Source organism: Kogia breviceps, chromosome 1, assembly GCF_026419965.1.
Source record: "Kogia breviceps isolate mKogBre1 chromosome 1, mKogBre1 haplotype 1, whole genome shotgun sequence".
NCBI classification, from domain to species: Eukaryota; Metazoa; Chordata; class Mammalia; order Artiodactyla; family Physeteridae; genus Kogia; species Kogia breviceps.
Window position 1 is genome coordinate 92,561,434 of NC_081310.1, and position 13,564 is coordinate 92,574,997.

The 13,564-nt window shown below is 39.0% G+C and overlaps 1 protein-coding gene across 1 annotated transcript in view; it reads right to left on the reverse strand.

The window, feature by feature from the left end:
* Positions 1 to 382: 382 nt before the first annotated feature.
* The window catches only part of CCDC190 (coiled-coil domain containing 190), a 30,607-nt gene continuing 17,425 nt past the window's right edge, over positions 383 to 13,564 (reverse strand). Inside the window, exons 4-6 of the mRNA XM_059069837.1 lie at positions 6,158 to 6,277; positions 1,243 to 1,363; positions 383 to 962 (exon numbers count right to left, since the gene is read on the reverse strand). Coding sequence (XP_058925820.1) covers positions 383 to 962; positions 1,243 to 1,363; positions 6,158 to 6,277 — 821 coding nt within the window. The remainder of the gene's footprint in view (positions 963 to 1,242; positions 1,364 to 6,157; positions 6,278 to 13,564) is intronic.

Sequence of the window (13,564 nt, forward strand, 5' to 3'; positions counted from 1 at the left end):
ATCTCCTATAAGAAAAGGGTGGCAAATGTAAGCAGGATCCTTAATATTTTACCTTTCAGGAAAACTCTAGACATCAATGTAGATTCATAATTTTGATGATATTAGCAACATGTGTACATTGCTTAAAATGGTTTCAGAAGATTCATCTCTCCCTTCATTTTTCATGCTAACATTGCTCATCCAGTGAAAGATTATATCCCCATAAAAGGACAAAAAACTAGGTTTTAAGAAAAACGTGTATATATATATATATATACACATATATATGTATTGCATATATATATTTGTATTGTTTACTACAGTTGCTTGAGAAATACTTTTATTTAGTGATTATGGCATATGTTATTGTGAGGATATGTCAGATGGTTAGAGAAGAAGTAACTTAGATGGTCACTCTGTTTTTACACCACTTTTCTGATCTGGACTGTGAAGATTCCTTGTGTCCAAAGATCTCCCCAATGCTAAGCAATCTCTCAGATTCAGGGGGGACCCGGTGCCGGAAGTAGTGAATATTTCTGGCCTTTGCAAACAACTCTGAATAGGTTGATGTTTTGGGCTCGCCTTTGAAGTTCCCTCCACATTCTATGGGATTTGGGGGAATTTGTTTCCCAGCGGTGTGGTCTGGCCTTTTGTTGGCATCATTTGATCTGGTCTCATCGCCATGTACCATTCTGCTACCACCAGCTGGGCTGGAACTGGGACCTTGGTCTAGGGTTTGAGTGGAGACGTCTTGATCTTGACATAGAAGAGAGATGCCCTTGTTGGAGTCTTTGCCCTTCAGTGGGTTTATAGAATATTTCTCTTGGGCTTGCGGCTTCTCTTTTGTAAAGTAGGAATTTCTGTTATTTTGAGATAGCGACTGCCTTTTGCTTTTCATGGGGTCCTTAGGACCAATGTGATGGAAAGGAGGCATCTGGGACTTGGTTTTGTATATTTCTTGGATCGTATTTGTTGTCAGTGCTCTGGGAAAGGAGGTAAAAAGAAGAAAGATCTCTGAAAACCTATGAAGAGGCTCATATTTAGCATTTTCAAGTTATTAGGCTATGGCCCCTTTCAGTGTGGTATTAGGTGAGGTAATAAAGTGGGTGAGAAGAGCATGAAGGGTGAGAATGGGTGGTAACAACGTGGAGAAATGGCTCTTTCCTTAAGAAGAAAAAGGCAGCACTTTCTCAGGGAGAGGACGATTTAAAGAGGTCAGTTGGGAAGAAGCCATATCCATGAGTTTAGTAAGCATTTTCTTACCTAAATTTATTAGCCTGTAGAACCCTGTGCTTCTGTCCTCCCTGTGATGAGAACGTAAGAACATCTGGTCTCTTCTGACTTCCATTCTCAAAGTAAGAGGAGAACTTTTTCTTGATGATATCTGTTTTGAGTTAATTAATAGGTGTTATGGGTTGAATTGTATCCTCCCCAGATGTCATATGTAGATGTCCTAATCCCCAGTACTTCAGAATGTGACCTTATTTGGAGGCAAGCCCTTTACAGAGATAATCAAGTTAAGATGAGGTCATTAGGGTGAGCCCTAGTCCAATATGACTGGTGTCCTTATAATAAAGAGAAATTTGGACACAGAGACTCAGATTGAGGGAAGGTGATAGGAAGAGGCACAGGAAGAAGATGGCCATCTACAAACCAAAGAGGGTGGCCTGGAACAGATCCTTGTTTCCCAGCCTTCAGAAGGAACCGACTCTTGATTTTGGACTTCAAGCCTCCAGAACTATGGGAATACACTTATGTTGCTTAAGCCACCAAGTTTGTGGTGCTTTGTTAGGGTAGCCCTAAGAAACTAATACAGTAAGAGAAGAAGGAAAAGAATGATTGAAACTAGTTCTCTGGGCAGAGAAAGGGTATATGAATACCATTGAATCACATTATACAATAGGCTGATCTGGCGTGATGAATGGAAACAGAAAAACCTAAAGCAGTTCCCCAATGTTTACCTCAAATATGTGAAAGAGGATTTAGAAACCCCAAGGTCAGAGGTGTAAACTGACTTGGCCCATGGAGGTTTTGTCTGAATGTTTTATTTGGCAAGCATGGTGTTTTCAAAACAAAATGACTGAGTGTGAGTGATACACAGAGCTGGTGCCCTATTGTTTCATTCACCTCAATTATGTGACCTCCTACCCACCTGAGCCAAGAGTTGCAACTGCTGGCCATGAGTAAGTGGGTTTTTTGCTCTTTGAGTTAATGTTTCAGCATCTTGTAGTCATAACTGCTGTAGAGGACCCGGTTTGTTTTTAAGACATCTCATGAGTTGGTCACTTAGAGTTGAAAGTCTTGCACTAGTTTGCTCTAATGGGAGTGAGTTCCCTAAATCTACATGGCTTAGTAGGCACCAGGCAGAGGACTTATGACCAGATAAAGGGCCTAGAATTTACATTAAACTCCTAGTATTCTTTCATCAAATAACTTCTTGGTGAGGTAGTCAAAGCAAGAGATAGTCCTTTTGGGGTCGCTCTTCTTCTGTTGTGTTCTTGAGTGTGTGTGTGTGTGTGTGTGTGTGTGTGTGTGTGTGTGTGTCCATCTAGTTATCCAATTTAACAAGGATATTTGAGTGCCTACTTTGTGCCAGTCAGTATATTCTTGACCCTGGTTTTCTTTGCCTTGGACATATAATTAATCATAAAGCTCTGACAATTCCCCATTTAAATATCTCAAAATGTTGGTCCACTTAAGATGTAATTTCGTGGGAAGCAGCCGCATAGCACAGGAAGATCAGCTCCATGCTTTCTGTCCACCTAGAGGGGTGGGATAGGGAGGGTGGGAGGGAGGGAGATGCAAGAGGGAGGAGATATGGGGATATATGTATATGTATAGGTGATTCACTTTGTTATAAACAGAAACTAACACACCATTTTAAAGCAATTATACTCCAATAAAGATGTTTTTAAAAAAGATGTAATTTCACTTTCTAAATATCTTAAGATACTCATTTTTTTCCCCCTGGCCAATGCCCTAGTTTAGGTCTTTAAACCCTGGCCTACACTCTGGAATTCTCCTATCTGGTCTACCTTAAACATTACAGCTGCGTAATCCTTCTCACACGTGGACATGTAATCTCCCTACTCCCAAATCCTGTAGGGTGAGATTGAAACTCTTTTGCAAGACCTATGAAGCTATTCATGATTGGAGACACTGCCTGCACTGCTTTGTCTGTAAACATTTCACCTACACCTTCTCATCACCCCTTATAACCCTGCAGGTTGAGCAACCTGTAGCAAATCATTCTCATGCATGCGCCTTTGTACATATTGTTCCTACTGCCAGGAGTGGCCTTGCTACGTGTCCTCGTGACAAACTGCTCACCCCCCTACCCCACCCATCTTCATTCTCTTCCTCTTCTAAGATTCTGCTCCTACACTGCCTCTTTTGGGATATCTCACCTGAGCCCCTTTGATAGACATAGGAAACTTTCCATGCTCTTGTTCTACTTTGAAACAACTCTAATTTAGCAATTAGTATTTTCTGTGATAATTTTTTGCAAGCATGGCTACCTTCCAATTTAAATGTGAGCATCTTGAGGGCACAGACCATGTTTTCTCATATTTGCATTCCTGTGTCTATCTGAGATGCTGTAATGGGGTTTTGTAAAGTCTGGCCCACAAAACACCTGTCCCAGAATAATCTGCCTTAGTGTCAGCTCAGTTAAAAATGTGGATTTTGAGCCTAATCCCTAATCTACTGATCCAAATCTCTACAGATGAAGACTGGGAATATGCATTTTAAACAATTCACCTGGTGACACAGTGGTTAAGAATCTGCCTGCCAATGCAGGGGACACGGGTTCCAACCCTGGTCCGGGAAGATCCCACATGCCGAGGAGCAACTAAGCCTGTGTGCCACAACTACCGAGCCTGCGCTCTAGAACCTGTGAGCCACAACTACTGAAGCCTGTGCACCTAGAGCCTGTGCTCCACAACGAAGAGTAGCCCCCACTCACCACAACTAGAGAAAGCCCACTCGCAGCAACGAAGACCCAAGCAGCCAAAAGTAAAATAAATAAAATAAATAAATTTATTTAAAAAAATTCACCAACTGGCATGTACCCTGTAGTTGAATCTCAATAACAATTTCATTAAGTGAATCATGGGAATATATTGCCTAGTACAGTGCCTGATAAATACTGACACTTAATTCATATTGTTTCCTTCCTTCTTCCCTAGTTTTACTCTCAAGAAGTCTGAGGCTCAGAGAGGATGTGACTTTCTAAAGGAAATAGAGACAGAGGCCCCTGAATCAAAGTTTGCTGCCTCCTTGTCCAGACTCCTTTTATACCACCTGTCCCTGACACAAACTCTCTAGTCATCAAGGACAGCCACCTCCCTTGACCCTGGTCTTTTGAACACCCCATAGAGAGTAGGTATCTGGTCTTCAGCATCCTTTTTGAGAACTGAAGTGGGATTCAACCAAATGGCTTCTAAGATTCTTTTCCATTCTGTGAGCCCTCATTCTAGTTTGGTTTAACCATTTATTACAGACAAGGAAGTTGAGTTATTTGCTCAGTTTCTCCTCTTTAAAACCCAAAGCTGGAGGCTAGAAATAATTCTTAGGCCAGACGCCTGGACATTACTTTAGGGTCTTGTGTCCACCTATTAGCTGTGGAGACCTAAATGATTTTACATTCAATTGTGATAATTGGCTTTCCTCTTGAACATGCTACATAATTTTCAGGGCTCCTGCACCTGCCTTAAGTAAGAAGGGACTGTAGTTTTGAAGAGCTGAGATAGATCCATTCTATGCTGAATATTAACATATGATTATTTTATTATGGGAAAAATAGAACTAGTTTCTACAGACTGTATAACTATGGCAACTTTCAACAAAACAATAGAAGAGTTTTAATCCTGTAAAAATCTTTTACAGGATTGATTGACTGATAAGAGCAAACACTTATATAGCACTTATTTTGCATTTAGGTACTGTTTCAAGTGCTCACTACATCCTCAAGTGACTTTATGAGGTAGGAAACATCATTAACATTTTACTTTGGAGAAAACTGAGGCAGAGACAGGTCCACTAAGCTGCCCAAGGCCTCACAGCTGGTAAGTGATAGAGTCAGGATTTCAACCCTGACAATTTGGGTCCAGAGTCTGTATTCTTAGCCACCATGGCTTAATGAACGAAGATGGAATCACTGAGCAGGCAGTTTTATTTCCTTCTTTTTTACTGAATGGTTTAGACAGTTTTGGAAGGTCTGAGATTCTCGATAGCATTGTGTAGCCCTTCCTTCTGTGATAATCAGTAGCTACTAACTAGAAACGAGTGTATAAAGTTAGTAGCATTATTCTTGTTATAACTACTTAACTATATAGTCTATGTTCATTGGATAGTCTTATAAGTGATGTGTACATTTGGAAAAGATTATTCTTTGGCAACAGAAGGTTTTATGGGAGGGAATTATTACAAAGAATATGAGCTCACAGCTTCTGAGTAAAGAGGCCTCTTTGGGTAAATGACAGAAATATTTGCCCTTTGGCTTAAGAAGACAAATAAATCACAGTACCAGTACACAACAATCGCTTGTGCAAAATTTTCTAATCTAGGCAAAATCTGTAAGCTCTCGTGTGAATACAATTTGGAGTACAAGGAGGGTAGTTGAGAAATTCACTTTCTGCAGAAGAAAGGAAGGGCCTGACTCTCATATTGGTGAGTGTTGAAAACAGCCAAGTGCTCCTTGCTCAGCCCTATCAGAGGTCAGCCATCGTTACACAATTCTCTCTGGTCGCCAATCCCAGGGAAATTTTTTTTTTTTTTTTACTTCCTTTTCATAAGATGATTTGCACATTAATAGTTACTCAATGAATGCTTGTTGACCAGGCATAGAAAAGAAGTGAAACCAAATCAACCCAGATATAAGAAAGTAGAACATTAAAGCTTTAAGCCAGAGAGAGCTCATTTGAAAGACTGGGAGGCTGAGAAGTGTTAGCTCAGGAAGGTTTGCATGTGGGCTGCTCCAGGAAGCTGTGTAATTGAGGGAGAGAGGGACATGGATGGGTGGGCAGCCTAAAATCCAGGATGAGATCAGAAGTTCTCACTTTCTTGGTGTCCAGATCTCTGAAAGAGCCCTCGTCATGAGGTAGGGGATGTTGCTCTTGCCTTAGCCAGCTGATGGCTTGCTGCCCTGCTCTGCCTCTCCCCATCCTGGAAGGCTTACCTTGCTGCAACCTCTGCAGTTCTTTTTGGAGCTGTCTCTGCTCCCTGGTCAGCCACTTCACATGGTATAGTGCTTCTGTAGTGGTCCCCTGACCATGTGCCTCTCCATCCTCTTCATGGTCTAGAGACAATAGAACAAGATTCTCCCAGGCACCATGATAGACCTGATAAAACAAAATAGGGAACCTGGCCCTTGGCTTTTAACTGGAAGATCAGTGTTTGAATCCTGTTTTTTTCTGAATCCACAGCTGCCTGGTCAGATGAAGTCACACCATTAGAAAACTTTGCCCTGCTGACTAAAATATTATTCACAAACCTAAAAGTTGAGAATTATGTTTTATTTGGCAGGAATTTTTAGGACTTCAAGCCCGGGAGGCATTATCTCAAGTAACCCTGAGAAAACTGCTCTGAGGAGGTGAGGGGGGAACTAGGATATACAGAAGTTTGAAACAAAGGTCAGGTAGTAGGAACAAAAGATTACTGCTAATAAAAGAAACCTAGATATCTCAAGTTAAGGAACTTAGCGTTTTTCTATGTATGGGAAGATGCAAGAGTCTGGGCTCACTGAAATCATTCCTTTGATATGCACCCCAGCTTATCTGAGGCCAGTATCCTCAGGGCTCACCAGTTCATCATCGGCTGTGTCTGCAATCGCTGATTACTGTGACCTCTTCTGTTTACTGATATGGCAGGCAATATTCCATTTATCAGCCCTATAGTAACAGGATTTTCCAGAGTGACATAGAAGTATTGAGGACAAAGTCATTCCTCTGGGCCTCAGTCTCCTTGCCAATAAAATAAATGATAAGCTCCCTACAAAATCCTCAATCAGGTTGCTATAAAGATCAAGTGAAAACTACATGAATAACTTTGGGGGCAAAAATAATAAAAACACTTTACATATATAAGGCATTATTCGCCCTGTGAGATAAGTCTCTTCTACCGTTCTTTAAAGTTTCCCCCAAAACCCGCTCAGGGGCCTGGAGAGGATTTGGGGACTTAGGACAGAGCCATTCTGGAGCCCCTTCAGTTCATGAATTCATGAACGCGAGCATCCATGCAGCCTGCAATCCTACCATGTAGCAGGTGCTATGCTGAGGGCTGAGGGTAGTGGTGAATGAGACACATCTCCTGCTCTCAAGGAACTTTCAGATTTACAATGCTGGAGTCTAATGGTGCATGTCAAATCTGAACAATCAATATTTCAAAGAGTGGGAAGAGTGGGATCTGTTGGTCACAAAATAGTACAGGTATCCAGAACACGTAGTCTGGGCAGCTCTGGTGAAGCCACTTGGATTGGAAAGTGGCTTCTCTTCCCACCCTCGCACAACTTCCTCCTCTGAACTCTGTTGCGCTAACAGGCAGGGACACATCTTTCCTCCTCTTTATGTCCCTCACAATATGCAGAGCTAAGAGCACAATATGTGCCCAGGATATAAATGGATTGCTATTAATAAAGCTTTGGTGATAATAACACAGGAAAAAGCTTAGCATTAAAAGGGAGAATAAGGTCAGGACACAGGAAAGAAATTTTAAGATAGCTTTTAGTCTAAAGCGTAGACTAAACTTTTGTTAAAGAACATGGTGAGTAGCGCTTACCTACAAATCCAGGGTTTGCTGAGAATGCTGCCTGCTTCTTTTGCTAGGCCAGACTGAGCCTGGATTAATGTACTTGTTTTTCTTCAGTAAATTTTAGGAGATCGGAGTTGGGAAGATGGGAGATAGACTTTTGGAGAGGGTTGAGGGGGAGAATGTTGAATACACTTGAAAGCTCTCTTCCATGCCACCTCCCCCATCAGGAATGCTAATGCCCTGCGTGTAGGTACCAATCCCAGAGCTTGAAATAGCTCTGTGAGTTAAGGGAGGCTGCCAGTCTCCAGCCCTCCCCTCAAAGGGCCCACAGTGCCCCTTCTCAGCTGTGTCCATGGGAGCCAAAAATGAAAGCAAGGGGTGTCTCACTGTGTTCTCAGTCTCTCTCTATCCCTCTCTTTCCCCACCCACTTCTCTTCTTTTCCCTCTTTTGCCATACTAATCTCCACTCCCCTAGCAACGCCCTGACCTACTTCTTGGAAACCAGATCAGGTTCCAAAAGAAGGTGCCCTGTTTTTTTTTTCAGATTGTACACATTTTGTGCAAGAGAGTAATTTGTTTATTTTGTATTATTGCACACTGTACTGACTTTCCCCAGGCTTCTATCCATGTCTTGTGTACTTCAGTGCTTAGTTAAGATTTTCAAAGTTGTCACAACAGAAACAGGCAAAGTGAAATTTAAATCGACTTTTGTGATCATATATTGGATTCTGCGGTAGAAGGCCAGTTAACTATTGGTTATGGAACAAGACATTAAGTGGGATTTTTATTGTTGCCTGAGGGCTTCCTCTGAAAACAAGAGGCATTAATGTGCCACAGTCTGAAAAGAACTGCCAATACTGGGGCCTATTAATTCCCCCAGAGCTTACTGAGAGGCAGCTAAACAGACCCTATTACCCATAATCATCACCTAGCAAATAAGCTGTTATAAGGAGATTACTGGGGAGACGGAGAGGGAAATCTATTATTCTCTCAGTGGGAGGTAATATCTTTCCCATCCTTTCTCATGTGGTAATTCTCTCACCTCCAGAATTTAAATGACTGGAATGGGGTTACAGGAAAATCATCATAGAGAATGGGGTGCCTACACAAGGAAAGACTTACACCTCACTCCCCAGCTGGAGACTTGATGAACTACAGAATCACAGATCATCTCCAACTCCAAACCTTTGTTGCCACCAGAACTGATCATAGTGAGGGATTTTGTCAAAAATCTTGGTTACTCCATGTTATCTTGAGAGAGAGCTGAGGAGGGCAGGCTATCAGAAATAATTCAAGGTTGAAGGACAAGAACGAGCCTTAGTGTGTGAGCCTGGGAAAGGAATGGTGGCCAAACCCATCCTAGCTCCCGTTAGCCCTTTCAGTGTGCCAAAGAGGAACTTAGCAGTTTCCTGGATCCATGTGAAGGAGGACAGGGGTTATATAAAGGAACAGAAACCATGGCATTGCCCTTGGAAGACTCTAGGTCAAATAAGGTAATACTTCACTCTGAGCTGGCATAGAACCACAGGCAGGGCCAGAGGGAGTAGTGATAGAAGGGATCTGATTGAAGGTGAACTTTCTCATGAAAACAACACATCTTTTTTTTTTTTTTTAACATCTTTATTGGAGTATAATTGTTTTACAATAGTGTGTTAGTTTTCCCTCTACAACAAACTGAATCAGTTATACATACACACATGCTCCCACATCTCCTCCCTCTTCTTAACAGCAGAGCACAGCAGGAGCACATGGAATATGACTGATCAGGAAAAGACCAGCAATACCACAGCACCACAAAAGTATTAGTTATATAAGAACTATATAGTTCCCCTTCTCCAAGTCCCTGGGAGTCCATTGAGGAAAGGGTTTAAACTTTATTTAAGATTGGAATGTCAAAGTGGTCTGGACTTTCCTACGACAAAAGTGGCCAGAAATGTGCAGAATCTGTCCATGAAATCATTAAGGGACAAGAAAAATAATTAAAAATATAGTGATCTGATGAAATATAAAGCTCTAATTCCTATATCATGTCTCTGCTATCATCACTAGGGAAAAAGAAGTTTAAACTGCTCATTAAAATGATTGTGATTAAAATGAATTTTACAGAATGGGTGTAATTTATTCACATTCATATACTTTTCTCTCTCTCTGTTTTATATGGAAGTACTGTCCTTTTGTAGTCAAACACATCTGAGATCAAAAAATTATTCCATCATTTAGTAGGATGTATGACTTTATTCATTAATTCTGTCATATGCACTAGTCTCCTCATCTATCAAAAGGCTTAATAGTATCTTCATCATAGTGATTCTGATAGAATTTAGTGAAAGAATGAATGTAAAGTGTTTGATACATAGTAGATATTCAATAAAAATTAGTCCCAGTTTCTAGCAAAGATGGAGTAACAGGGAATAGATATACCCTTCCATATGAAACAATTAAAAAATCAGACAAAATTTATGAAATAATGTGGTTTATTTTTAACATTGGTCATGAGGCAGATAGGATGGTGTTCCCTGCGAGAGTAGAAACAAACCAGGGGAGCTCTATTATTCTCCTAGCTTACTGCCTGGAAAGAGTTTCCAGGCCATATCATAGGGAAGGGACAGCCAAGCAATGATTCCCTGAGAAGACAGAGGTAAAAGTCCAGAAAGGCCAAGGCAGCTAGGAATGATAACAATAGTACAAATTGTACAAAGTCCAGATGGGGAGAAATGGAAGTATACTGTTATAAGGTTCTTATACTATATGTGCAACAGTATATAATCACTTGAAGGTGGACTGTAATATGTCATAGCTGTATACTCTAAACTCTAAAGCAACCTCTAAAATAATATATCAAAGAATTATAACTAATTAGTCAACAAATATGATAAAATGAAATCATAAGAAACACTGAATCTAAAATAAGACAGAAAAAGAGGAAAGAGAAAATAAGGAAGAGTTTAGATAAAAAGGAAATAGATAGCAAGACAATAGATTTAAACTTAATATTATTAAGAATCACAATAAATATAAATGGTTTTAACACCTGATTAAAAGGCACAGATTGCCAGATCAAATAAAAGAACAAGACCACAGTATATAATGCTGACAACAACCCAAACCAAAACAAAACAAATTTTTAGTGTAAAAACACAACTAGGTGAAGAATAGAAGGACAGAAAAAGATATACCATGCTAACACTAATTAAAAAAAATTAGGAATGTCTATGCTAATAAATAATAATAAATAAAGATTAATCTTCAGAACCAAGAATATTAACAGTGATCAAGAGAGTCATTTCTCAGTGATGTAGGGACTAATATTCATCAAGGGAAGATAAAAATCCATAATGTTTTTTCTTCTAATGACAGAGCTCCCAAATACATGACACAAAACTGATGGGACTGTGTGGAAGAATCTATATACTCACAATCATAGTCAGTGATTTCAACACTTATTTCTCAGTAATTTGTAGAATTTATATAAATAAAATTAGTAAGGATAAAGGAAACAAACCACACTATCACCCAACTTGGCCAAATTGACATTTATAGAATATTCCACCAGGCAACTACAGAATACTCATTGTTTTCCAGTGCACAAGGAACATTTATCAAGATAGACCATATTCTGGGCCATAAAACAAGTTTAATAAAAGTATTGAAATAACAAAGTGTATTCTCTGACCACAATGAAATGAAATAGAAAGATATCTGGAAAATACCCCTAATACTTGGAAATCAAATAATGTACTTCTAAATAACCCATAGATCAGCCACAGTGCTGGACCTGTGTGTATGGAATCTGGCTGGTTTTGCTCCACTGGTGGGGATCTGCCCTGGAGGGTCTCCCAGAGAACTGGGTGGCGAGCACTGAGAACATTCCTGGCCCCACCTGTCCATACATAAAATAGATAAGCAGTAAGGATTTACTGTATAACACAGGAAACTATATTCAATATCTTGTAATAACCTACAATGGAAAATAATCTGAAAAAATATATTTCACTGAATCACTTTGCTGTACACCTAAAACTAACACAATATTTTAAATCAATTGCACTTCAATAAAATAAATCAATAACCCATAGATTAAAAAATTAAATCAAACAGAAAATTAGAATATTTTGAAGTGAATGAATTATAACACAACAGATGAAAAATTGTGAGATGAACTAAAGCAGTACTTAGAAGGAAATTTACAGCACAAAAATGCCTATATTCTAAAGAAGAAAGATCTCAGATCAATTAGCTCAGTTTATGCTTTATAAGATTAGAAAAAGAAAAGAAAATTAAACCCAAAGTAGCAGAAGCAATGAAATAATAAAGAAAAGAATATAAAACAATGAAATTAAAAACAGAAAAACAATAGAGAAAATCAATAAAATCAAAAGCTGACTCTTTGAGAAGATCAATAAAACTTTAAATTTCTGTTCTAGTTCTGTGAAAAATGCCATTGGTAATTTGATAGGGATTGCACTGAATCTGTAGGTTGCCTTGGGTAGTATAGTCATTTTGACAATATTGATTCTTCCAATCCAAGAACATGGAGCATATATCAATGTGGGTCATCATATTAACAGACTAAAAAAGAAAAGTACATGATTAGCTTAATAGGTTTAAGAAAAGGATAAAATAAAATCCAAAATCCATTCTTATAAAATCTCTGAGCAACTCAGGACTAGAAGGAAACTTCCTCAATCTCATAAAGTGTATCTAAGAAAAGCTGAAAGGTAACATCATGCTTAATGGTGAAAGACTGAATTCTTTCCCATAAGATGAGGGACAAGGCAAGGATGTCTGCTTTCATCACTCCTGTTCAACATTGCACCAGAGGTCTAGCAAGGGCAATAACACAAAATAAAAAAAGAAAAATGTATCCAGATTGAAAATGGAATCAATAATGAGTGAAACTGTTTTAAAAATGTTAAAATTTTAATTTTGTTGTGGTAAGAACATTTAACATCAGATCTACCCTGCGAATACTGCTGCAGTGAACATGGGAGTGCTAATATCATTTTGGGATCCTGACTCCAATTCTTTTGAATAAATATCCAGAAGGGGGGTTCCAAGCAAAAGTCTGTGAGAATATGTTGACAACACATATATCTGACAAAGAACCGGTATCCATAATATCTAAATGGCATTTACAACTTAGTAAGGGCACAAACAACCCTGTTCAAAAAAAGGGCAGAAAACTAGAATAGACAATCCAAAAGAATATACAAATGGCAGAGTAGCAAATGAATATATGCTTAATGTGGTCATCAGGAATCCCAAATGAAAACCACAAGATATCCCTTTCTACTCACTGGCATAAGTTAAATTAAAAGGAGTGGCAAAATGACTCCTGGTGTTGGTGATAATGTGGAGCAATTGGAACTTTCAACATTACTGTTAGATATGTAAAATGGTGCAATTACTTTGGAAAAGAGTTTGGAAATTTTTTATAAAATTCAACATATACTTACATATGACTAATTCCATTTCTAGAGAGAAGAGAACAGAAAACATGAAACCCATAAAAAGACTTGTATAGGAAGGTTCATAGCAGCTTTATTCATAATAGTCCCAAACTGAATACTCTCCAAATGACCATCAACAAATGAATTGATAAACAAACTACAGTTCATCCATACAATTGAACACTACTCAGCAATAAAAAGAACAAAACACATGCAATTGACACATTGCAAAGAATTGACACATGCAATGGCATGAATGAATCTTATAGACATTATACTGGTGAAAGAAGCCAGACACAAAACAAAAAGTGATTCCATATATTTGAAATATTAGAACAGATGCAATTAATCTGTATTGGTAGTAATCGGATAAGTAGTTGCCCAGA